This window comes from Chroicocephalus ridibundus, chromosome 2, assembly GCF_963924245.1.
Source record: "Chroicocephalus ridibundus chromosome 2, bChrRid1.1, whole genome shotgun sequence".
Lineage (NCBI taxonomy): Eukaryota > Metazoa > Chordata > Aves > Charadriiformes > Laridae > Chroicocephalus > Chroicocephalus ridibundus.
In genome coordinates this window covers 142698965-142726305 of record NC_086285.1, presented here as the reverse complement: position 1 = coordinate 142726305, position 27341 = coordinate 142698965, and the positions used below count along the sequence as shown (strand labels likewise).

At 42.6% G+C, this 27341-nt stretch overlaps 1 protein-coding gene across 2 annotated transcripts in view; it reads left to right on the top strand.

Moving 5' to 3' along the window:
* The window catches only part of TRIQK (triple QxxK/R motif containing), a 63541-nt gene extending 57939 nt beyond the window's left edge, over positions 1–5602 (top strand). For both annotated transcript variants that reach the window (XM_063327188.1, XM_063327189.1), the window contains one exon: positions 135–5602. In XM_063327188.1, coding sequence (XP_063183258.1) covers positions 135–248 — 114 coding nt within the window. In that variant the 3' untranslated portion in view covers positions 249–5602. The remainder of the gene's footprint in view (positions 1–134) is intronic.
* The last annotated feature ends 21739 nt before the right edge of the window (positions 5603–27341 follow it).

Sequence of the window (27341 nt, the reverse complement as noted above, 5' to 3'; positions counted from 1 at the left end):
GCAATTATATATGTCTGATGTTATTTTGATGTGCATTATAGAATGGAAATAATATTTATTCCTGATTTATCTGAAAATATGCTACTATTTCTAACAGGCTTTGTGTTGTTGTTTTTTTTCTCTTATTTCTACAGGAAGTTGCCCTTGTCCTTGCAGCCATACTGGTATTTTTGTTGGCTTTCTATGCTTTCTTTTATCTTAACATTTCCAATGAAGTTGACCTTGATCTGGATCCAGATGAAAACTAGCAGATGCAATGAATCTATCATCAGGATTTCTTCAGCTTGAACAAGACTACGTAGGAACACACAGTCCCTTCACTGTGAGACAGTAAACGATGCCATTTCTTGCAGTCCAAATTCATAAGAAAGTTTTGCAATATGTCCGTCACTTTTACATTCCAGATCTCCAAAATAAGAGAACACTCATGGCCAGCAAGTGGGTTTGGTTAACACCAAAGCCAGGAGCAGCAGTACAGTACATGAAGTTTATTGTTTACATTATTTTTTTCTCAGGCAGAGAACTTTGATGTCAAAAGACAGGTGCTATTATTATCATGGGTATTGATGCTGACTTCACAGGAGGAGAATCTGCCTTGACTAAATTTAGGAATCAAAGCTTCCTAATAGCCAAATTAGGTTCCTTTTCCTTTCCCAAAAGAAAACAGAAATACCAAATAAAAAAAAAAAAATCTTTTCTTGATTTGTATTTAAAATATATCAAAAAAAACCCTCATCCTTTCTCTCCCTTTTAATCTTTCTTGTGCATGTGTGCACGCGCGCACGCATGAAGATGGAAGAAATTGTAGGAAAAAAAAAACCTTTTTAGAAGCAGTCTGTCACCTCCTATATGGACTTAATTTTATGTCATCCCAGATTCTGTGTGCCCATATATCTGCAGTAATCTTTTTCATTCTTTTGCCAACTGTTCGGCACACATGTGTTCTGTCAGAAATGGCACCTGGATGACAGAAGCTCTAACATTCACATATGCCTCTGAAACACAGTTCTTTGCCTCCTGTGCTGTCTGAACTAGTGTAAATAGAAAGTTCAGTCGATGTTGGTTTTAATTAGTGTATTGCTCTTATTATTAATATAAAGTCAAAATCGTATTTTAATTATACTCTTCCTGCTGGCTGTGGTATCAGCTTGCACTACCTGTTAGGGGGATGTTGTAAAAAAATTGCTTTCCAGTTATACAATCATTTTAATCATCAAACTAATGTGAGAATCTGTACGTAATAAGAAACCTTTTTGTTTTTTCCTGTGTAGTAATAATTGGGAAAATCTTGGCTCCATGACATCTTTCAGTTCTCGCAAAGTACCTTTCAGAGTATGCACTGTAGATAACATTTGTGATCCCTTTGATAACCACAAGCCACTTGAAGAAGTCGGTATGTCATAGCAGCTGCAGGGAGCTGTAGAATCCTGGCTTTATCCTGTTCTGCTTTGGCTTTGGCATATAACTGAGCTTTGCGGTTGTAAAGGTTCATTTTTGATCGCTCTACAAATGTGGTCAGTCTTTCTCTAGTTCAGATTCACTTTGATACCAAAAAAAGCATAGAGCCATTGGTGCCGAATGTGGCAAGGGAGTTAGGCAGGTTGACTTCTAGAAAAGTTATAATAATTCTGAAATTCTATTAGCAAACTAGCTTTATCTTTGATACCAATTTCAGGGCTGAATGTTAGGTTTAGTTGCAATTGAGATATTTACTGACTTGTTCCAGAAATGCCTGACTAATATTTCTTACAATGATTTTGAAGACAAAGGGATACAAATCATAGCAAGTATTATAATGGAAAATATATTTATTTTAAATTGACACGGTCCCATTATCACCACTTAAGGAACTTAGATCAATACAGTTAATTTTTAAACCATACAGTAACTATGACCATATACATTATGAGTCTCTAAGGGTCCACTTCTTATCTGTCGTACTCCTCATTCACTTTATGCAATGCAAAACACCTCCTCTAGAAATTCAGAGTACAAGTCTTCCAAGAAGGATATGAAAAAGAAGCATAGACATATAAGTGCAAATTTTTCTCATTTTCTAATTATGACTGTTACGGACACAAAATCCTAAGAGTTTCGCATTCATATGACCTATAGTCTGCTAATCCAAAACACATGACCAAACGCTTAGCAACATGTTGCGTTTATGGCGAAGCATTATCTGACACATGGCCCGACTTTCAGTGGAGAGAAAAGCGTATCACAAGCTGTCTCCTTGGATGTGACATGCCTTTCACTTCGCCAGTGCCACACCACATGTCACAGAAGCTGCAGACCTCTCCCGTTACTTTGCATGAGCAATTTTCTTATTCCATAAAATACTGGAAGGATTGCCTTCTTAATGTCTGCACGTAGGCTCTCGGGGTGATGCGTGTCCTGAGGATGATGTGTCGTTATCCGCTTCGTGCGGGTTGTCTTGTAACTTGCTTTCTGAATCAGTTACCTGAAGAAGCGAGGTGTTCTTACTGTCAAATTTGTGAACATGAAAATCCTAGAATAGGAGGATTACATTTCCCATAATTATGACTCATAGACAAAATCTGAAGTGCATATTTGTGTGATTGAAGCAGCTTCCCTGATTTGTGGCTTATCAGTCTATATTGCCCACAAGCATCATAGTTTGCAGTTTGTTGGCTGTCTTTAGGTTAGGCCTTTTCATTCACATGAAAGATATTCTCATGTAACAAGAAAATTTCCTTTTGCTTAGATAAACTGGATAGACTTTTGTTCAGTGTACATAGAAATACATGGCAAATATTGCAGCAAATACACTTTTTCCCTTATCAGTGCAATAATTTTTAATGGGACTATCTCAATAGTATTTTTAAGCTAAAAGCTCCCACTTCTCATCAAATTATTCATCCTTGGTTTTCTAGAAGGCACAAACACAACGATACTAGCAGTGAGGTCTGTTTCTGAGCGTACTAATTTATGATTCCCCTGAGTTCACTGAAATTACAACTGATTTACTCCAAGGGAAAATCAGAAACTGACCTGAAGTTATTTCTGCTTTCTGGAGCACAACATTGTCCATGCCTGGTATTTTAAAGTAGAGACTGATTTCAGTCTTGCAAACGTGTGACTTATTTTGCCCTCAATTGTATCTCAGATTGAATGCCTCTTGGTTTTTGGACCATCTATCTTTGTATGAGCTGCTTAGTGTCTATTTTAATAATAAATGTATTTTTACTATTTTTGTGCTCTTATTAATGTTGGACGTGTCACACTGAATTATATATACACTTGAAAGGACATTAAAGCAATCTAAACAGCATGATGTTCAAACGTGAGCAGTGATACTCAACAGTTTTAGAATACCTGGATTATTCTAGGCAGTTCTAGCCCCTAAGTTCATATTAAAACTAAGCGTAGCCTATGAATACTTAAAAGACAATAGAGAGAACTTACCTGATACCAGTAGAACAGATGTCTTTCTGCAAACTTGTTCCGTGTAGCTCCCATCAACTTCAGACAGATTGACTTTATTATAAAAGTAATAATTTTATACACCTGTTTCAAAGAAAGATTGCTGATCAAGCTGTTCACACAGCAGCCCTGGCTTAACAGGGCAGATTTTTTCAAGGATATTCACCTCTGGGGAAAGGGTAGATGTCAGTATCATTGTTTCCCTCTGCTTGTGGGGGGAATTTCTTTCCAGCAGAGGTTGTGGAGGAGATGCCTATACCGAGTCCTCACGCTGTGGGTGGGAGCGGATGTCCCATCTGGAAGAGTCTCTGGCTAGGAAGGCACAACAGTCTTCCAGCAGTGATTTTGCTCAGTAAATCTTTCCTCAGCAGTTTTCATTTTCCCCTTTGATCCTACAAAAGCAGAACCAGCAAGTAGAGCATCTCAGGACAGAAGCCTCGATATAGTAGTTTTACTAGTGCCACTGATGAAAGGGCTTTAACTCTATTTCCTAGAGTCCATAAATATATTTTACTGGAAGCTTAGGAGGCATGTTAAGCATTTCCCTAATGGACCCTAGAGATATATTTAAACTTTTCTTGAAGAACGCTTTATTTAAAGTTCACTGTTGCGTATCATATAGACATCATGTGATTCAGTATCTGTCATAGCTCCTTCCATGCATCAGACCAGTGGCAGCAGGGACGACACATAGACTGTGAGAGCCTGGTCTGGTCGGGGGTGTCCCTGCCCATGGCAGAGGGGTTGGAACTAGATGATCTTTAAGGTTCCTTCCAACCCAAACCATTCTATGATTACGTTGTGACACATAACTGCGAACATACGCAACATGAGCAAACTCATCTGTTTAGGTGTCATCTAGAGTAGTTGACCTAACAAGTAGTGTTTGAAAACAAATGTTTTTTTAAACAACCCTATGAAACGAAGGCACAGTGAAAGCCTTGCAAAACCGCTCATCCCATTTCCATGAAAATTGCTACCATGGAAGAGGCTTATCTGCTGACTTAGGGCCAAGTTTTGAATGCTGCCCTTTCAGGGAGGAAAATGTTGCTAGCAGCTACCGGCGGAGCGATGATTCATTTTGCTCTGATATGGGATTGTGCCTGTAAGGCACAACTGAGCCAGCTGGTGAAGGTCAAATGGATTCAGGACAATTCTCAGTAAAGGACTGTACTTGAAATGCAGACGAGGCAAGTTAGAGTGCCAACAAACAGGATACTACAGATCTTGATCGCATTTCAAGTTTTACTTACAGTAGCGTAATAATTAGTGGTGCTTATGACTAAGAAAATAACAATATGGCACATCAATAAGACAGCAGAAATGTGATGTTGGAACCGCTTCTTAAAAGATTTTGTAGTGGATTATGCCTGCACTTTGGGAAATGAATCCATGAGATGAATAAACTGGCAAAGATTGTCTGTGATCTTATGCTTACAATATTTTTCCCTGAAAGAGCCGACGGAGATATTTTGCAACACTTTTCCCCATCATCCTCTTGGTTTGCAGTAATACATTCTTTTGGAGATGTATTTTTACACTTTTCCAAAAGTCAGACAGTATTTTTTGTAGTTCATCAATGCATTTAATTGACAGAATCCTCTACTCTTCCTTTCATCCCCCCCTTAATCATAATCAAATTGGTGGGGAGACAGCCAAAATGTTAGGTACTAGTGTCTCTCAAGCAGATGTCACACCACTATTTTTTAGCTTGTTTAAGTGAATAAACATGTTAAACTGTGAAGTATTACATTTTAGATTTTTTCATTAAAAAAAAAAAGGGACAATCTGTTTACTGTCCTTAATTGAGACAACAATCCTGGTGGTTGCCAGTTTTGGCAGTTGTAATGATGAACTATAAATATTGGGAGAAATCAACTAACTGGTGATTGTGGAGGATAGTTCAAGTAGAAGCCTCATTCTGCATGAATACTTCTTTCAGTGCTATATTTTTTCTAACTTCTATAATTGTTATACTGGTTTTGCATGTTAAAACCGCAAATAAATACATGACTAGTCAAACAATAGGCTTGATTCTGTTGTCTTATTCTGAATCACTAAAAAAACCAGATAAAAGCTGACAGCCCTGCAGCACAGTTCGTGCCTTGCCCGAATTCTCCCTAAAAGGTGTTTGTTCAGGTGAGTTATAAATGTGAGCTACAAAGAGCTTCGTTTCGCTGAACCTTGGAAAAACTAAGCAGCATATAGAGTCTGCCATTTCACAAAGAGATTGGAGGAATTTTAAAGAACGAAGCCGCAGGAGGTGAGTGTGGAGTTTGGTGACAAACTGATGTCATTCTGCTGTTGCACTTCTCCTTGCAGAACGAGAATGGAAGAAAATCAAAATGGAATGTCCAGTTCTTCCAGGAGACAACCACCTCACAGCTCACCGTGTTGCTCAAGAAGAAGAGGCTGAAAGAAAAGCTAGTTCTGATACCAAAGCAGAGCTATCTCAGCTTTTTATTTTTCACAGGGCAAAAAAATGGCCAGGAGGAGATAAAGATGTCCGGAACGAAGCAGCTTCTCAATGGATCAATGGTTCATTTATTGAAGTAAGGAATAAACAGGGTTTGGAGGATTTACACAAAGCATTAGTCAGGCTAATTGCTGTTGCCTTCATGTATAAAAAAAGTTACGTGCCAAGGCAGAGTAGCTTTGTATGTCTGTTACTGGGTTAAATAAAAATGTACTGGTGCTGGCACTGTCCCCATTTCTCTAGAGACACCGTCTCCCCCTGTGATACTGTCAGCAGAGAGGAGGGACAGGGAGGGAAATGACAGGGGAGCCCTTTCGCTGATTCTGCACTCCTAGAGCATCACCCCCGCTCGGTGGGGAGCTGCTGGTGTTTAGAGTAGGAGTGCGGTCCTGGGTTGCTTTGGACAGGCTACAAAAAAAGAACAGAGCAGAGCTTAACCTACAGGGTGAGTCTCCTACCATCACTGGTGCCTGATTTGTTACCACAAATAAATAGAAACTGAGATGTTCAGGCTTTTTACTTTAATTTATTAGGTTCTCGGGGAGGTGCCAGTAAAATTGTCTTTTGTTGTCCTTTTGAAACTTGTCTCTGCGTAGTTGTTTCCCGTGGTGTCTGTGGGAGTGCTTTGCAGTCGAAGAATGCCAAGCTCATGCCTTCTGCTTTTGGTGGGAAAGCTGTAGACGTTCTCCTTTTGCACGGAGGGGCTGGGGAGTGACCTGCCACCTCCCCAGCTCTCGCCTGGCTGAAGCTGGAGCTGTATTACTGCATAATGTAGTAAGACTTGCTCTGGACAGCAAATTCTGAATTCAGGGCACCTTTATTTAGCCTTTGCTGCCGGAGGAGCCTTTGGAGCAGCCCGAACAGTGAAAGTCATGTTTTTACTTTCTTCCCTTTTGATGGCTTCCCTCAGCTTCTCATTTAAGAGAGGAGCTAAGGTGCTATGGTTGTCTACTTAAAGCAGGGCTGTTGTAGCAACAGTATCATGGGTTCTTCCTGCCCTAATGAGCTCGTGACTGTTCTTTCTTAACAGGCAGACAGTCATATTTGTGTTTATCTGTTCATTAATCGTAGCCGTTCCCGAGCTGCTCTTCTCAGGCAGTACTTTACCTTTGTGCCACTGTGTCTCTGCTGCTCCAGTAATAACGGGATGTACTGAACAGGGAAGGGAGGAGAACAGCTTCTTCAGCTCATTACCAAAGCCACAAATTCATTTAAAGTTAGGCAGTATATGTGGGGGAAATTTTCCCGGTGCGCCATACAGGTTTTTATTTTGAAGAGCAGCCTGTAAAACCTGCTCTGTTCTTGTGAATGCCATTTGACAGTCCTTGCCCTAATAGGTGAAGGCTTCTGAGTTCACATTAAAATAGGACAAGTTATAAACACGATTGTGTTATTCATGAGAATACGTCAGAATTTATTTTTCTCATAAACCAGTCATCAGCATGTTGTTAATTAATACAAAAGTGGCTTTGTTTGTGGGTGATAGAGTTTGGTCAAATGTAGCTTCTCATCTGAAATGTTAGAGATTGATAATTACCTTCCTTTGGTTAATGGTTGCCTCAAAATAGGAATTACTTGTAATATGTATGACTTTTTCCGAAGACTGTGATGCTGAAATTTGGTAAATTCGTCACAGAAATATCACCTCTATGACTCCAACAAGACCAGTGGTTTTGAAATTTTTCCTTGTCAATGAGTTTTACCTTCTGTATTAGGAAATTTTCAAGTCAATATCGTGATGGAGTGGGTAATCACAGAATCACAGAGTCACAGAATCGTAGGGTTGGAAGGGACCTCTGGAGATCATCTAGTCCAACCCCCCTGCCAGAGCAGGGTCACCTGGAGCAGGTTACACAGGAACGCGTCCAGGTGGGGTTTGAATGTCTCCAGAGACGGAGACTCCACCACCTCTCTGGGCAGCCTCTTCCAGTGCTCTGCCACCCTCAAAGTAAAGTTCCTTCTCATGTTTAGGTGGAACTTCCTATGCTCAAGTGCCCATTACCTCTTGTCCTGTCCCCAGGCACCACTGAAAAGAGCCTGGCCCCATCCTCCTGACACCCACCCTTTAAGTATTTATAAGCATTGATAAGGTCCCCCCTCAGTCATCTTTTTTTCCAGACTGAAGAGACCCAAATCCCTCAGCCTTTCTTCATAAGAGAGGTGTTCCAGTCCCCTAATCATCTTGGTAGCCCTTTGCTGCACCCTCTCCAGCAGTTCCAAGTCCTTCTTGAACCGGGGAGCCCAGACCTGGACACAGTACTCCAGGTGCAGCCTCACCAAGGCAGAGTAGAGGGGGAGGATGACCTCCCTCGATGTGCTGGCCCCACTCTTCTTGATGCACCCCAGGATGCCATTGCCCTTCTTGGCCACAAGGGCACATTGCTGGCTCATGGTCATCCCGTTGTCCACCAGGACTCCCAGGTCTCTTTCCACAGAGCGGCTCTCCAGCAGAAGAGCCTGAAGGACAACTGAAAAGAACAAAATAAGTGCTTAAGAAACTCCTCACATGCATTGTTCAGCCTCTGATATACACGCTGCTGTGACTGGACTACGTCGGTGTTACGGGGTGATGGAGAGGCAACACATCTGAGACAATCTACTTTGTGATTGTTGCACCCTCAAACTCACGGGGGCCAGTGTTTCTGCTAGCCTAAGTTATGCTCTTATACACAGGAGAGATGTCTCTTACTAAATGGATTACTGCATACAGAAGAAGATAACTTCTGTTTTGTACCTATTCATGTAAAATACACAGATAGAAGAAAGAAAAAATGCTCCCTGTGAGCAAGGGCGTTTGGAAACAAGAATCATTCCTGCAGCACAGGAGTTGTGCATAGGCATAAAGCATGTTAAATTTAAAAGTTAATACACATACAGAAAGGAGGTTTTCATTACACTGCACATTTATAAAGGATGAAAGTAGGCCTCACTCCTCTGTCATATATTCATCATTCCTTACAGTGCAGATCTCTAGAGCAGTTTCCACAAAGCTGGTATTCCCCCTATTCCACCATTAGTTTGGGGATTGTCATTGCCAACTCAGAATGAGAAAAGATCTTGTATTTCCCAGAACTTAAACAAGAAAATTAAAGTATCCTTGTTAAGCGTTGAGTTATTCGGTTGCTTTGAAAGGGTCTACCGGAGGGTATGTACAATAACGTATAATGCAAAGTGATGTAGAATAACAGAAAAAAATTATAACTGACTTCCAACCGATCAGCTAACTACGGAGCTGGCCTGGGGGCCTTCAGTGCTTTCTCGCTGCTTCCTTGCAAAGCCTTGAGGAGCAGATCTGTCACATCCACTCATCAACATTTATCTCAGTTACCATCTTACTTTTCATGTCCTTTGTAAAGAATTAAAACTTCAGGGTCATTGGTCTGGAGAAGGCTGGTTTTGATCTTTGCACCTAGAACGGGCCTTCGTGCTTGCTCAGATCAAGGCTCTTCAGCAGATTCCTTCCAGAGTGCTGTGAGCAGTTTGAAAGGAGACTGCATACTCTTCTGTCACATTAGCAATGAGATAACACAAGATGAAGGCGCTGAAAAAGTACCTCAGCCTCCCTTGGAGAGAGAAGTATTTGCTGAGGTTGTCTGGCAGTGGGGTACCAGACATGTCAAGCTCCGTACGAAGTGAGCCCGGGCAGACGGATCTCAGGATGTCAGCAGGGAGTGGATGCAGATGTGCTGCCAGATGCTTCTTCTTATGCACTCCCTTCTCCAATGGCACAAACCCAAGAAAACTTATGAGAGGACTCCAGTGCAATCTTGCTCTTCAGGAGTAAGAGTTGATATCATGAGAGGTATCTCTCATGCTAAGGATGATGAAAAGTTGGTCAATTCATTAACAACTCAGGATTGTAGGAGCTAAAAGTGCTAAAATAAACCTTCCTTATTCTAACAGCAGGGGTTCATTTGTAAATGAACCTTCACGAAAGTCTATGCACATTACAGATAACCAAGCAGTTTAATACTTGTAACAGGAAAATCTATGTGTCTGAATATGAGAGAAAAAAAAAAAAAAAAAACATTTCAATGAGAAATATATTAATTCTGTTCCAGAGGAACTACAGAGGCCCTAGCTCTGATGGGGTCTGAGGAAGGGTCCATGTACACTAATGATGTCTTCCTCTTTTCATCATGTGCTAGTAACAGGGTAACACGTCTTTCCACCCAACCAACAGGAATACTTTAATTAAGTAAAACAGGATTACAAAACACCAGGCTACCCAACTGCCCCAGTTTAGAGAGCTGCAGAAATAAAGCTCTCAATTCATTAAATTATGGCTTATATAGGTACCCCACTATTACCTGCCTCACAACCAAATATCAAAACCAGATCCACGAGCAACATGTTCCTGCGCTGTCAAGTTCTCCTGTGTCTCAGAAGTCTTGAGGAATACAGAGACTGTCACATGTGTGAGAGATTTTGTCTTATGTTGCTCCTCTCACAAGGTGTTCCTTGACCTTAGCATAGGCTGAGAGCTGAAGTTGGCAGGCTAATGAGGAGGAAAAAGAGGATATTCTGTAAAACCTCTACTATATGCGAGTCTTAATCATGTAGAGGCAGACATCACAGCCATCCTTGGAGGTGGAACTGGGATAAAGTACTCCGGGAAAGACACCGTTGCTCCTCTTGGGAAAGCACAGTGGAAAAAGCTTTGTGCTTTCTATGTCATAGTGGAGGAATCATCAGTGATGTGGAGGCTGAATAGATGGTCCTGAAATGAGCACAGCAGCCAGCAAGTGGAGCAGCCCCTTCTTCCAGAGCGTCAAATCCACAGCAGTGCCGTGGCCCAAATGGCACTGCCTCTCCATCCGAAGCCCAAGCCTTCAAACAGCTCACTCTGCCTGGCAGCATGGGAAAAACAAATCTTGTGTGATCTTTCAATAGCAATTACACAGGATGTCTCTCCAAGAATGAAAATGTGCTCACACAGGAGAAAAGAGCTTGAAAACCTCCGCGTAATACTGCCACCCACCAACACCCACTATTTGTGAATTATATCACTGGCTTTCATCCCTCTGAAAAACAAACTTGATTTGACTAATAGTGTAATGTTGCTAATGACTTGTTTTTTTGGATATATGGCAGCTGTATTAGGAAAAAAAAAAAAAAGCCCACACAGACCACACAGATAGTGTCTTGGTGTCTTGGTTCACTGCAGCTGGCACAGATGGCCCCTGCTCACAGAGAAGGGCGCAGTGCCTCCAGCAGGGCACCTTGTGTTGGAGAAGGCAGGAGTTTGTTCATGGTTATGCCCTCATGACACACTTGTCCCAGCCTTGCCTGCTCTGGGAGTCCTGAGTCCCTGCAGGGTTCAGGGTGGCTGACGGTGCTCCCTGCTGCTACATCAGCCCTCCGAGCAGTTTAAGCATCCATAGGGCTTATCTGTGCCATAGACCTGAGCAAGCAATGCCCTGGAGGCAAAACCGAGGCAGGAGTGCATGTGGGATCATGAGCGGAAGCCCCAGGGGACACAGAGCCTATACGCCAAGTTGTCGGGAGGACAAACTCTAAATCCAACTCCAGTCAGAAATGAAGGGAATTTAGAGGCTGGTTTGGTTTAGGGTTGATTCTCGGCTGATCCTGAATGTACAGTGGACAACCGCCCGCACCAGAAATCTCCGCAGAGCAGAAGACAGTCCAGAGTTGCAGATGTGTGAACATGCCTCCGACGGGCTGCTGCCCTCCTGGCTGTCTGCTCCCTGTCCACAATGGGACCACAGGTGACTTGCAATGACGTGGTTGGTAACACACCCACCCACTTCACACCACGGCAATATTAAATTTACTCCTGGGTGTGCTTGGGTTTGTGGGCCCATGGTCTCTGAAGGCCTGTCCCCGGCTGCTCCCAGGGTGGCCTGTGTTTGTTGCCTGTCTGAGGGTGAATATGCACGAATATGCATGAATATTGCATTGAGAAAGACTGTGGGCACATTCAAAAGTAATTCAGCTTTTGGTGTAAGGGTTCTAAATTTGCTCTGGCATCATTATGTCCTTTTTGTTTATGACTTGCGACTTGTGTTTTTCTGATGTTTTTCACACAGCTGTATCTCTAACCACCACTGAGATTTTCGCAGAACTTTAGGAGACTGTATCACTTTCAGTCTCCCACACACACGTGTGTTTTCGTGGGCTGCATTAAATAAGATGGTTTGCACGCGCTCTATTTTGTAGGAAGCTAGTATGGCAGAGTTGCAACTTCTGAATAGTTCTGAATTGAACATATAGGGAAAAGAATAAACCTAGACCCTCATTTCCAAAAAATAAATTGAATAGTTGTAGACATTATTCAGTCATGGATTAAAATACTTATTTCTAATTATTAAATCATTAATAATTTAAATACTTTAAATATTTTAATTAAATCCACCATGCTGAATAATACCAAATTCATTAAGATAAAAGTGATAGGTTGGGACAAAAATAGGCATCTTAAAAAGCGGTTCATTTCTCTCACTTCATGGTGCCGGCGGGCTTCATCCCGAGACTTGCTTGGAGCGTGTTTCACAGCCGTTGGGAAGCTGAAGCGTTGACCCATCACCGGCAGGTTTTTCCTTCCGCCAGCATGGTGTTGGGATAGCTGTACAGCTTAAGGTTTTGCCATTAGGATAACGCAAATCTCAAAACCCTAATCATTACTAAACACGCCATAGAACTTTCCTTCAAAGCTAAGGGGTTTTAGCTGTGGTTTTCCTACAAACTTCAACTCAAACAATTTCCCTTTCATTATGACTTAGTTATAGCACTTCTTCCTTCTCCTGATCTTAATCTGTCACACAGCATTGATATTCTCCGTGTTTAAGCAGATGTTGTGATTTGCTCCAGAGGTGGCTGCATTTCAGTCGCTGGATAAAGTGGTCCCACCACATCATTTTGCTAAGTTTGTAGAATGATTTGGGAGGAAACATTCTATTTAAATAGAATCGTAGAATCATAGAATCATAGAATCATTTAGGTTGGAAAAGACCCTTGGGATCATCAAGTCCAACCATCATCTCCACTCTACAAAGTTCTCCCTTACACCATATCCCTTAACACCACATCTAAACGAGTCTTAAACACATTCAGGGATGGTGACTCCACCACCTCCCTGGGCAGCCTATTCCAGTGTCTAACCACTCTTTCTGTGAAGAATTTTTTCCTTATGTTCAGCCTAAACCTACCCTGTTGCAGCTTGAACCCATTCCCTCTTGTTCTATCGCTAATTACCTGTGAGAAGAGACCAGCACCGACCTCTCTACAATGGCCTTTCAAGTAGTTGTAGAGAGTGATGAGGTCTCCCCTCAGCCTCCTCTTCCTCACACTAAACAGTCCCAGCTCCTTCAATTGCTCCTCATAAGATTTATTCTCCAGGCCCTTCACCAGCTTCGTTGCCCTCCTCTGCACTCGCTCCAGCACCTCGATATCTCTCTCATATTGAGGTGCCCAGAACTGGACACAATACTCAAGGTGTGGCCTCACCAGTGCTGAGTACAGGGGGACAATCACCTCCCTCCTTCTGCTGGTCACACTATTTCTAATACAAGCCAGGATGCCATTGGCCCTCTTGGCCACCCGGGCACACTGCTGGCTCATGTTCAGCCGCTTGTCAATTAGAACCCCCATGTCCTTTTCTGCCAGGCAGCTCTCCAGCCACACTTCCCCAAGCCTGGAGCGATGCATGGGGTTGTTGTGGCCCAAGTGCAGGACCCGGCACCTGGCCTTGTTGAAGCACCTACCGTTAGCATTGACCCATCGGTCCAATCTATCCAAGTCTCTCTGTAGAGCCTCCCTATCCTCATGTAGATCAACACTCCTGCCTAACTTGGTGTCATCTGCAAACTTGCTGATGATACACTCTATGTCCTTATCAAGGACAAATGTAAATTATTTTACTGTTATCATTATTACCATCATCATCATCACCATCGACTACTAGGAGTGAATAATAAGAATTCATTTGTCCACATTTGGAATAGAAAGAAGCACACAGAGGAATACAGCAAAGGTATTTGTCTACCTGTGGCTTAATGTGAATGGACTTATAGTTTATTATCAGTGTTGTATTTTTTGCCTTGGCTCAGCTAGCACTAAATGTAATGAAAACATTTTGGAGGTATTTGTCTGAATTCAGTAAACAAATTGTTTTAAGCAGTTTTGAACATGAATTTCACATTACGGCTTCATTTTCCTGGCAGGCTTTATTATTCAGTTGTAGGACATCATTACACCGACTGTGTTGAAGCACTCAGAGAAATGGTTTACAGGTGCATCTCACCTGTTGCTCATTGTGACAAGATTCATACCATTAAAAGAATGGCTGTAAAATGCTCTACATGGAAATCCTCTACCTGATTATCTAAACATGGTGCATACAATTAATTCCTAATAAAATCTGGATCAGTCTTTTTTAACATAGCCTGTTCTTTAACAGCAGGGAAAAAAAATCTGTCCTTTGTAGCTCTGATACATGCTGGCTGATGGCAGAAAGCTATTTGGAAGTTCCTAAGAGGTTTAAGAGGATTGAAGATCAATGAAGACGTTACCCATTGCAACAGTCTAGCATTGCAGTGTGCAATTTCTCAGTCCCTGATCCTTGGTTGGGTACCCAGGGTTCATGAACAGCACATGCAGATGCACAAGGATGGAGATCCTTGAGATGAGATAACTGATCAGAGAACACGGAGCTGTGGATGCCAGGAGCCCATCTGAAATCCCATGCCGTTCACACTTTTGAATGGCTTTGTAATAGGCTTTAGCATTTCTGTGCCGTTGTGAAGACTTGTCCCTTTCCCCACCATCTGAATGCTCTTTTGATGGTAGGTGCCTAAACCATCTCTGTCAGAGGTGGAGCAGCCGTTACATCTCTAAATCACAGTCCTGATGGAAATTACCACTCCTTTTCTGTGAGAAGGGATGAGAAAATCTGACACTGACTTCCAGGGAGATGAAGCCTCCTGACTAGTATGTGTCACAGGAGGAACGAACTCTGTCCGCACAGAGCGAGACATTGAATTTTATCTCTCATATGCCATTCAAATACTGCAGTACCTTACAAAAGAGGAGGACTCCAGCAGCCATATTTCAGAAGAAATTGATAGCTGCCATTGTGGTTTATGTAAAATCCAATTTCAGAGAGTTTGCTAGGAATTTTCAGAGCACTCAAAACGGCCCTGGGAGAAGATAGACAGAGGAACATTTTTTGGGGGGGTCCCAACTAAGCTGGTGCCTGAACTGCACGTTGCGCAATTTGTCCTTTTTAAGACTGAAGAGCTCTTGGGTATCACCAGAATTCGAGATGTTTGCAAAGCTTTTGTACTGGCAGCTGAAGTCAGGGAGAGTTTGGAAACCTCCTAGAGTAGACAGCAGAATCTCTGTTGGGGATGGAAGCACATAAATTCCATCTCTGCCAGGCTTTAAGCGCCTAAGTCCTTTACCAAGTACAAAGATGTGGCAGATATATGGCAGCCCTTCAGTATGAACTCTGAGTGGCTTTTTCATTCTTATTGCACAACTCAGGAAACTTTTATACCTTAATTTGTGCTCAATGTATATTGAACAGCACTTTTATCCTGAGTTTTCCTTCCACCATTTCTTGCTGAACTAGCATGCAGTGGGCATGAAAACGCATGAGGGGTTTCTATAACAACACTGTGAAATAATAAATACCACAAAGCAACTCTGCAATCTCCAACTAATGTAAATGTTTTTTTTCGTTTAATTACTATCCACATTGCTGTCCAGCTTCAGAATAATACAGCTGCAAAATTAATTAATAAATACAGGAATGCAGTTTAATAACAGCACAAGGGTTCTGTGTTCACCCATTGGTTACGGGCACTAGCTAGCATGCTGATAACAGGTTGTTGCCATTGTTGCCACCTCATTAGAAAATTAGCATTTAATTAACTTAGGAAGATATGGAACAATTTTGATATGGGAAATATTTGTACACATTGTCTATTGGAATTAAAAGCTCCCATCCAGCAAAAAAAAGCACAGCAGCCTCTACAGCTGGTGGCTGTTGGCCCACAGAAACTAAACAGACTCGCCGGTCTGTGCAGCTGCAGTCACTGCCTTTGATTTGGAAGGGAAAGGGAAGCTGTGAGACGCGCTCGTATCTGAGGCATCAGATGAAAGGAGAGATCCAGCAGCGGCGTCAGCGCTCGCCTCACAGGCGCTGTAGCAAGTCCCCAAAAAAGTCCTAATGCGTGGCCAGCGCCAGCCTAGGAACCGTCAAGGACAAGTTCTGAAGGAAAGATGGCTCTGCTTCAACCTGGGCCTGAGAGGCTACAAGTCAGTGGGAGTCTTTCCACTGACGTCAGTGGGTTTTGGATGGCCCCACTGGGGTTTCCTGGCCCGAGAGCCCCGGTGCTGCCGTGAGCCAGACGCGGGGGGAGGCAGGTCAAGCTGCAGAAAGGTTAACCACCCCCAGCCTGGAGGGGTAGAGGGTGGGGAGGAGAAGGGGACAGCAAGAAAGGGAAGGGTCTGCTGAAAAAAACCGTGTTTTCTTGCTGTTGCTTTCTCGTGTTGACACTGGCTGCACGGTCTGAGGTTTGATTTAGATGCTCTCGTGGATGAAAAGATCTTCTTTGAACTGCGATGTTGACATCTCCCACTAGCAAACACAAAACAGAAAAAAATCCCCAGTTCCTAGGGTGATTTGTTATTTGGACCGGATACTTTTATTTAGGTTGATGCGAAACCAGGAGAACAGTCAGACGACATCGAGCCCCACTCCTGCAGGGTGAGGAATTCACACCTATGTGTGCCAGCACCGCTGTACGCATCTGGGGGGGGATTCCTCCAGGCAGGGGTAAATGGTTGTATCACCTCTGTCATCCCTCGGGCTCGGGAGCAGATCCTGCAAACCCTCTGCACGTGTTTAATGCTGCACATGCAAAGCCGTGGAGTCGTGCCAAAGCATCCCACAAGTTTCTGCCGCTGACGTTCCCCGCAGCTGCAGCTGCGGCAGCAGGAACCGTCCTAACCCCGGGCTGAACCGTCCCTCTGCAGCAGCCAGCCCGCCTTGGCTGCGCTCGCAGCCCTGCTCCGGCGTCGCCAGGTACTTCTGAGAGAGACGGCAATGCCCTTGCCAGCAAAAACAGAGCTCCCAGCTCTTCGCTTGCCCCTTCCCCAGCCCCGCCGAGCAGATTGCCACCTGCCGGGAGGGCTGGGTCAGGACATTCGGGTCTCACCGAATGGGATGGGTGGTCCGTACGGCGTAAGGCCGTCTCCCCTGGGGGGGATCTCGCTCCTGTCAGTGCGATGGGCTGACAGGTAGGGACCGACAGCACCCATCAATCACACCTCTAACAGCCTGAAATGCTGCCATTTCTCTGGCGGAGAGCAGCAGCCGAGCCGACAGGCTGCGCGGGGCTGTCAGTGGGGCAAACGTCCTCGGTGACAGAGCTGCTCCTGAGGGGATCTCCCGCGGTCGCTCGTGTTTATCCCGAGCAACTGCCCCCTATTCTTCCTCCTGGCGTGAGGTGAACAAATATCAGAGCTGGAGGGATTAAGAATAATTGTGTTGTGATCGGCGCAGATGCTTTTTAAGGCAGACACCACTGAGGCGCGTGACACTGCTGTACGCTGCGTGTCAGGGCACGAGGCAGGCAGATAAAATGCAATGGCATTCCTTCAGCAAAAGGACAGCAAAGGGTACACCAGTACCGCAGGGATGAGGTGTGTATGCCTGCGTTACGTGCCTTTAATTGGTGGCGGCAATTAAAGGCTTTTTGTGCGTGTGAATAGAACAACGTAGATGAACATAAGCACTGAGGCTTCGTCGTGTCTTGAGAGGGAAATGATCAGGCCTCGACAACTGCATCAGCATTTTATCACCCAAAAATCATGTGCCTTCTGAATAAGATCAGCACTGAAGGTCAAAGGTGGAAATAATGTAGCTCAAAGTCCTTTCAGTGGTCAGTCCCATGAACGATCGTTGAATACCCAAAGGGAGAGACAAATAAATGATGAGGCAAAGCAAAAAGCAGCAAACAAACTAAACTTCTGATTAAAATCTCACTCTGTGTCAGTCTTATATTTTCCCACAACTGGTTCAGGAGAACTGTCTGCTTCTAGCTCCCAAATAATCCCAGAAGCCTGTTGTAAGGAGCACAGCTTGGGCCCTCGTTGACAAGTGACTGTTGCTGTGTGTATGGCTCCATAGGAAGACATATGGGCAGATAATTTACCTTTGGTGAGATTCAGACCACCTACTTGGATGCTAAAATCCAAGAATATGATTTAAAAACCCACAGGCCATCGCAGCTTAATGCTAGAGGCACCTACATCCATTTTAGACCCCAGAGCTCCCAGGAGCAAACACCTGGTGTTCTCAGAAACATTTGGGCATTTAAAGGAGCAAGAATCAGAGCACAAAACCATCATTTCGTGCTCACGCAGGGCAGACAAGAGGCAACTGAAGCATGGTGGGGGTCTCTGACCTGTGAGCCTGTGTTGGCTCGGGGCCTGGAGTTAGCGGGAGGGTCGTTGCGTCCCTGCTCCATACACTTTTCTCCTCCCAGGTTATCCCACTTTCCAGATGAGATTTGTGGGCTACATATGTACTAGCAAACCACATCAGGCCAGCACACGGTTGTGTCTCCCACTCTTGTCTGGACTGTTTCCTTGGCAGGTTTCTCCCCAGCAAGATTCAGGCCTGAGCCCACCTGCTGTGGCCAGTCAAGGTCTGTTCAAGGTCTGGGATGTCACGTCCATGTCTGCCCATCCTTTACGTAAGAGCCACTTCTGCCATCTCCGGGCACAGAGGTGCAGTGGTTGAATCCTTACAGCCCATCCAGTCTCTGCTCTCAGAACGTGTAAGGAGACTTACACTGTTGAACGCTGATGAAATTTCAGGTAGCGCTGGGTTCTGCCCCCTCCATGCTACCTACATTCTGGCGTTTCACTAATTTGAATTGCTGATCTATTTAAAATGTAAATTGCTGATCTATTTAAAAGGCTACAGCAGGAGCACAGTTTACATGGAGATCCAGCTGGGATGGAGGGTCAACATTCAAGTTCACTGTTTTCTTTCTAAATAACTTGGCTGCTAGAACAACACCTCAAGGATTTGAATTTAGTAGATCAAATTTTCTTCTCAGTACATCCCCACTGACACCACTTAGGTCAATGGACCAGCTTGTGATCTCAGTTAAATCAGCATGTATTGGGAGTAACATTACAGAGACTAGTGGAACTATTCCAGATTTATATTGGTGCTAATGAGACCAAAATCTGGTCCAATGTACTTGCCGAGATAGAACTGAGAGCAAAGCATTCATTCTGCTCCTGCAGTAAAATATACCACCCTGCAGACTTTTTAAAATCTTTGAACATAAGTCTGTGTATAACAATAAGAATAAACAGGGTGAACACTAAAAGAATAACAGATTAAAATTTATCCACTAACTTATACCAAAACTAGTAAAACCTGGGGGTGCTCCTGGGTAGATGCAAAAAAATACTGATCATATCAGATAAGCTACATGAATGCTTAAGTTACGAGATAGAAATTATTTTTTAAATGTTCTAGTTTAACACAATATTTTGACATGAGAAGAATAATTCAAGGTTCCAGCCTTGCAAAGACTGGGGTACACTGCTTTTGTTATTGGTATCAACATCCCCTTTACTTTATTCATGTTTTTTTTTAATCACCCATATGATTCTTTGTACTTCTATTCCCAAATAACTGCCAATTCATTTCTTTTTATTCATTCCATCTTAGATTCTTTGTGATTTGTCAGCTTTTTCAGAGACTATTTCAGAAAGCAAACCTTTTTTTCATGATATGCATGAAGAACAGTATGAAAATTTTGATATGAGAATGATTACTAAAATCAGAAAATATTTTTTCAAGTTCTTCTTGACTGCTTATTATGGTAGAAGAGATCTTCCCCTTTTTAGCTCATTGGAAACATCTGAACCCTTCCTGTTTGAATGATGAACAGTGGTAACTAGCAGTCTGATAACCAAGCTCCCAGTGTTAATACAAGTGCAATGTAGTTGTAGAAACTAATGGGCCATCAAAAATAGAAGTATGAACTGGAGAACAACCAGAACAACTCCAGCTCCTTTAGCGTTAGCAAAACCTGTAGTTCAAAAGGCCCTTCACTATTCGGACAGGTAGCAGAAACCTCTATAAATTGCTTTCCACCAAGCTGGCTTCTTTTTCCAGGTGTGCAGAATGCTAGTCTGGAAGTGTGGGAGAGAAAACATCAGGAAAGATTTTTCATAAAATGAAAAACAGAGGAGGAGAGAGGGATAACAAACATCTAAGCTGTCCTGTCCCTTTCCTTTCAAATTAGATCAGAAAAGGGAAATGGGAAAAAAAGAAAAAAAAAAAAAAAACAAGAAAAAAGAAAAAAGGAAAAGAAAAAAGGAAAAGAAAAAAGGACCGTAGGGCAGGGGAATAGGGAAAAGCTAAAGAAAGGTTTTAATCCCTCAGGAATCCCTCTGAAAGAGGATGTTTCCTGTCTTCCTGCACTGGAAGTCCTATTTCTAGGATTTTCCTTTCTTTCTTTTTTTTTTTTCCCCTGCTTGCTTTCTTTTGCAGTTACACCTATATGGGCTGGGATTCAGTACAGAAGAACATGCTGGAGGTTTAGCTTTATGGGAATCAGTGGAGCTGTGCTGATTTACGTGACAAGAGGATCACACCTTCCTACCTGGCATCGAAACTGAAGTAGCAAACAACTAGTGGCATAATTTGTACGGGCTTTGTATTTCTGTTTTAGCTGGTTTCTGATATGGACAAGGGGAAAAAAACACACAGAGATCTTTATTATCATATCTAATAAGAATCCAAGCTCCAAACTTGATAGTATGTGACTGTGCATAAAATTATCTAGATGTGTCTGTTAGCAGATCTGGCTGAAGTTGTGCGTGATTACATTCTGCATGCATATTTGTTTTCAGTCATATTTACAGGGGTGCCTCTATCCTGATGCTTCAGTTAACTGTTACTTTGAGGAAATAAACAGAGGTGAGGGTCCAGTCACCTTCAGCTGTTGGAAGCTAATAAGGTGTTAATGAAACATTGGCAAATAGCAGCAGTTTAGCACTCGGTTGACACTTGATTTTTAAAAGAGACAGAGTGTAAATAAGCTGTGTTTGCAGTGAAAATTAAAAAAGTGGGAGGTGGGGGAACAAATAACACTCTCACAGCTTATTGGGTTTAATCAGGAAACACTTGATAAACCACATCAGGGAGAGTAACTTGCATGCCACAGGCACTGGCTGTCAAACAAGACAGGATGGCAAAGGGATCTGTTTTCATACATGCCTTTTTAAGACACTCTTCGAATCATAGAATCATTTAGGTTGGAAAGGATCTTTAACGTCATTGAGTCCAAGTATTAACTTAGCACTGCCAAGTCCACCACAAAACCATGTCCCTCAGCACTACATCTACCCATCTTTTACATAGTTCCAGGGATGGCGACTCAACTGCTTCCCGGGGCAGCCTGTTCCAATGTTTGACAACCATTTTGGTGAAGAAATTTTTCCTAATATCCAATCTAAACCTCCCCTGGCACAACTTGAGGCTGTTTCCTCCTGTCCTATTGCTTGTCACTTGGGAGAAGAGGCTGGCACCCACCTCGCTACCACCATTCACCACAACTCTTTGGGCCCGGCCAACCAGACAGTTTTTTACCCAGCAAAGCATATGCCTATCCAAGCCATGAACAGCCAGTTTCTCCAGGAGAATGCTGTGGGAAACAATGTCAAAGGCTTTACTAAAGTCCAGGTAAACAACATCCACAGCCTTTCCCTCATCCACTAAGCGGGTCACCTTGTCATAGAAGGAGATCAGGTTAGTCAAGCAGGACCTGCCTTTCATAAACCCATGCTGACTGGGCCTGATTGCCTGGTTGTCCTGCGCATGCCGTGTGATGGCACTCAAGATGATCTTTTCCATAACCTTCTCCAGCACTGAGGTCAGATTGACAGGCCTGTAGTTCCCCAGATCCTCCTTCTGGCCCTTCTTGTAGGTGGTCCTCACATTTGTAGAGGTGCACTCCACTATAAGGCCAGTCGATATGCATAACTGGTGTAAGAGGACACTTGGCACCCCTGCCCCTGACCCCTGGAAGTGTTCTGTGGAAACATCTGGCCTGTTTCAGACCACAAATCCTATGAACACTTGTGGTTGTTCGTGAGGCATGTGCAGTCCCTTTCTGCAGGGCACCTAATGCTCTCAAGGAGCATGAGCTCTGTTGTTCCTGCTGCGTTAAGGACAACAAACTACACCTTGGGAAATGGTAGCACTCCGAAGATTTATTAACTTCTGTGTCCTGTAGCAAGGCTGTGGAAGTGATCTCTGGGATGCAAGGAGAAAGTAATTTAGGCTTGATGTGTATCAGGTGTACTACATAAGGTAATACAGCATCATCCTGAGTAAATCTTTCCTTTTTTTACCACTCACAGTATAGAAGTGGGTCCTGGAGCTGGTATAGCCAAGCTATACCTGGTATCCTGCTTCTAGCTCTGAAAGAAGAGGAGGATGGTGACGGACCAAGGAGTTCCCTTGGCAAGGGAGTGGAATTAAATAAAGGTAGCTTAACAAGCTAGCACTTCAGAGAGATCTGGGAAGAGCATTTGCAGCTTTTTTTCAGAGTGGCTTCTTGGAACAGGGAGCATTGACACTGACATCTAGTACAGATCTAGGCTCAAAAGAAAGGTGCGCATTAGTAACTGATGCACTGAGGATTTTCTGTTTATGCAGTATAACCAGAAAGTTTTCTTGATAAAGTGTTCTACAACAGAAGAGCTAATGCCAAGGCAATTAAAAAAGGGATGATACCTGGGGACATCACTTTTTCTATATAGTTACAAAGACGTTGTTTGTTTTGCAGGTGAGAAGTGTGTGAGTGATGTTTCCTTGCCAGGTTGGAGAGACCGGTGGGTTCCAGCAGATTGTCAGCCATGTCTGAAATTACTTTAGCAGTGTGGAGTTGTAGTCGTTAGTAACCTCAGTTACTTGATTTATTTTTTCTCCTATTCTCATGTGTCACATTCATTCACAGCAGCCCTTACTATAGTGTACCTTACCAGCATAAGGCAGCTCCTTTGGCACACATACTGTATAATAATCTCTTACAGTACATTACAATTGCAAATTAGAGTTAGCTTTAATTTAAAATGTAAAAATTTCATTTTTCTGAGGTAAGGATTGTCAGAGGAATAAACCTGTGGGTGTAATAAACCCATGGGTATTAGCAATTCTGAAGTGTTGAATAAATGAGAGACACAAAGCCTGTATTTTTGCGTAGGGTAAATAATGACACACATAAATATTGAAGTATTGAATATAAAACACTCTATGTAAAAATATAGACTTTGTTTGCTTGATTCTCCCTGTCGTGTTAGAAAACCTTTAACCCAAGGGGGACTATAAGTGCAGTCTTTAAAATGAATTCAAGTGTTGTATGTTGTCTATAAATTTCTGTATTGAATTACTGTCTTATTTTCAGTTTGAGGCAATATATTGTTTTGTTTATGAAGACTCCAGCGTAGCGGGTATCTTTTTGGTATCAACACACCGTGAGATAAACATCTTGCAGTATGTTTGAAAGAATCTGCAAATCCACTCTTCCTAAATGAGACAGAATTCCACGTTCTTGAATGTGCTTCCCAGTAGCCCTGGAGTTTGGCCCCAGTCCGAGTCGGGACGTTGGGGAGGGCACAGGGGTGTCCCAAGTTGACTCTGAGGTAGCTTGGGTACCCGTCCACTCACACACTGGGGACTTGGGGTCAGGATTTCCCCTGGTCAGGCTGGCAAAGAACATTGAAGGCCCTTTTTCTGCCTTTGTAGTATATGATCCATTTCCTAGGATAATCCATTTCTTCGCTAGCTGCTATTATGAGGACGTAAGACACCAGGAGGTGCACTTTGACCTCTCCTGTTCTCTTCTGTCATACGCAGAGTATTTGAAGCTTTTGGCCTTTTGTACCAAAGGTCTAGTTTTGTTGTAGGATGTCAAGGCTCCTTTTGTAAGGGGCACAGAGTATAATTCCTATGATGCTTTTGTCACAACAGTGTATTTGTTTTAATGACAACTAAACCACCTTTAGCAAAAGCAATTGACCCTTGGTGACGGACTGACTTTCTTGCCATCAGAGCATGGAACATTTGTTTTGACATTAATGCAGTAATACCAGTACTGCTATTTTCTCTAAGTATTGTGCTCTGACTATGTATCCAAAATTTATGAATGCAAAAAATGCTCATTCAGTAGTTAGAATATAGAAATCCGAGTGAAGAATCTTTTTCAGACAGAATTTTCATCCTTTTTCTCCTTGTTTAGCATTTAAAATAAAGAATACAAGGTCTGTTTTCTTTAGATCCAGGGCAGTGCAGCAGAAGATTGTGTAACCACTTATAAAGGGAGTCATCTGAGGCTATGAAACAAGGAGAGAGAGAAGATAAAGCAAAACTGCTATCAATTATAGTGTAGCAGAAGGTAGAGGGGACTGAGATGAATAGAAAGATCGAAGGAAAGAGCACTGATATTTCTAGAAAGAAATTATTTCCTCTGGGATATTTTAAAGGAAAACCAAAAAGTAATAGGAGTTTAACACCTGAGGAAGATCTGCTCTATGATTGTGCTGTGAGTTGCTCTTTGCTCTTAAAGGTTGAAAATCTGAAAGTGACCAACTTGGATTAATCATGAGCTAGAAAATTACTGCACAGACTTCTGCTTGATTGCAGATCTTATGGAAGATTATTCCAGGCGTAGCTTCTCCTCAACCCATGAAGACAGTATTCTCCTAGGCTGGGCTAGAAGTTCAGGGCAAAATTCAGCCTGAGATTAAGACATGCATCTTTGGGTACCTAAATGTAAGTGTCTTAATATAAAACAAGTCTAAACAGTCTGACACTCCATGGCTATTCCAGACTAATGTTTAATTTCCATTCGTGCTCATTGAACAGGAACAGTCCTCTCCAGAGGAACTGACATACCAGCCTGTGGTCAGGACAGCAAACTAAGTGGGACAAACCTCCTGGATATGCTCAGGTGACTAATTTGGATTAGACACCTATGTAAATTTGATTAAGACGACTTCTACCTGTAGCCTTTAAAATTCACTTTTCAACTATTCCAGATTCCTGTCAGATGCTCCTTGGGGGAGCATCTTTGAAATACAGGTTGTCCATTGTTGGCACATATGTTTTTCATACCACAAGGGCACTGGTGGTATACAGAAGCATTTGACGGGCAGGATGGCACAGAGCTGGGGACAGATTTCAGCCTGTGAGCAATAGTGTGTTAGACATGCCAGAATTTCAGCTCCTGGTCTGGGCAGCTTTGGGGGAACTTACGGATTCAGCTTGCTGAACTGCTACTAGATGGTTTGCAGTATGCAATGGAGAGTGGTTGTTTTCCATGCTCTGATCAGGGTATTTTTTTTGAGCAGTATCTAGAATGTACCGCTGATTTTGCTGCCCTTCTACACTCTCTCCAGAATTAGCTTTTGAGCACTCTTGGGGTGGGGTGTTTGTACATCAGGGTCCCTGTTAGCTGTGGCACATAGATTGCACATATTGCTTGCATCCAGGTTGCAAAGTGGCAAAGACTGATTATAGGCTACTATCCTCTTTGGGTAGCTTGTTTTGGCCTTATAAATGTCTTGCAGAGGCTCAGCATGTCCATGTATAAATTCTTGTCGCAAATGAGGAGAGGAAGGCAGGCAGATCTGGACAAATGGGCCGTGTACCTAAACTGACAGTGAAGCAAAGGACATTGAGACCTTTCTCCCGTATGTAATAATACCTTGTGATTTCTCTCACTGTGTCCAGTTTGAAGTTTAGACAGGTGATTTTCTGATGGGTAACTGTTAGGGTGCTCTGATCCCAAGCAGCTGGACTACTAAAGTTGGAAGCTCTGTTTAACTGCATTCTCCATGTCCAGATCAATAGTCCTTCTTTTATGAAGCAACAAGCATGACCGCGCACAAAGGGTCGAGTCCTTTTTAATTAGGTGCTCCCATGATGATTATTTTCCTGGCATACAAAAAAGGAAAATTAACCTATGCGTAGTTTGCCTCCAAGCACTCTTCAAGGGTTTCATTTAATTTGTCAATGATACAGAAAGAGGAGTAATTTCTTGGTAGATATTTATCTGGAAGTAAGAAAGTGGTAAATAGTTACCCAGGCCTGTGAAGTGCAGGTGTTCATTAAGTGTACCCTGACATAAATCTCTTCCTTTTTCTTTCGTCTCTTCTGTTTGTTTGCTCTCTCCTGTTTTATTCAGGAGCAGCCAAGTGTTACCCAGCAGGGATATCCACCTGTGGTCACTGGGGTAGAGATGTCATAAATGTTCCTGGAAGCTCATTAAGATAAATCCAACTCCCAAGCAACTTTTGTTTGCTTTTCAGCATTCACTTAAGAAAGTCTGCAGGCAACATTTTATTACATCAAGGTATGAGGTGTTTTTTATGGACTTGTCTTTTATATCACTTTAAAAAGAACTGGTTGTATTCCTTTTTCGAAGTGACTGTTAGTTAGAATTTCATCTATAATTACAGCAAGCCCATACTTCCTTAATAGGTCGTAACTAAAGCCTTAAAAAAAAAAGCCAAAAAAATCCGAAAAACAATCAAACAGAAAAAACACACACAAAAAAACCCACAACCAAAACCCGAAACTTCAGAAAACTTGAAACTTTGCTCTGCAGTTTGCATTACTAACTTATTGGTTGTTCAAAACACTGGCCGCATAAAACACCTCTTTTACTCTTTTACCTTTTTCTCAGTCTAACCGTCTGGTTGTTTTTCTGGGACAATTTTTTTTTACGGTTATACCTGTTAAATCACTGGGAGAAGTTATAGCAAAAGCGCATTCAAGTCAAAGCCTTGAATATGGAGTCATATTCCAAAATAGTTGCACTTTGCGTTTTTCTGACCTGTTCCCAGGAGTTGCTTTCACAGCTTCCTTCACTTCGAATATTTTACCTCCAAATTCAAAAGTCTTCATTATGGTCACAACTATTTACAGTGACCTTTAGCACATAGAAATGCATCCACCTCGATGGTTTCTGAGTTGAAGCAATTATTAACATGGCAATGACTTTACCTGCTATCTTCTTTGAAGGTTAGAATCAAGGCACTGACCTCATGCAGTGAGACTGGGAATTAGATACGAGTTTGGAGCATGCAAAAACCCCAGCCTTATATTGTTTTTCTCTTGGTTAAAACTATAATTCCTGTATTTTTATGCAATTCAAACTGTATTTCAGGATTCCTGATAGATGCATGAAGATTTGGCAAAAATTATTTGATTTGTTAAAAATCAAATAGACTGCGTAATAAAAAACTGTTTTCCTGCTTTATTAAGATTGTTGTCATGCACAATAAAATAATAAAATCCAAATGATTCAAACAGAAAGCTCAAAGTGTTTCTTTGCCACATTCAAGTTTGCATAAA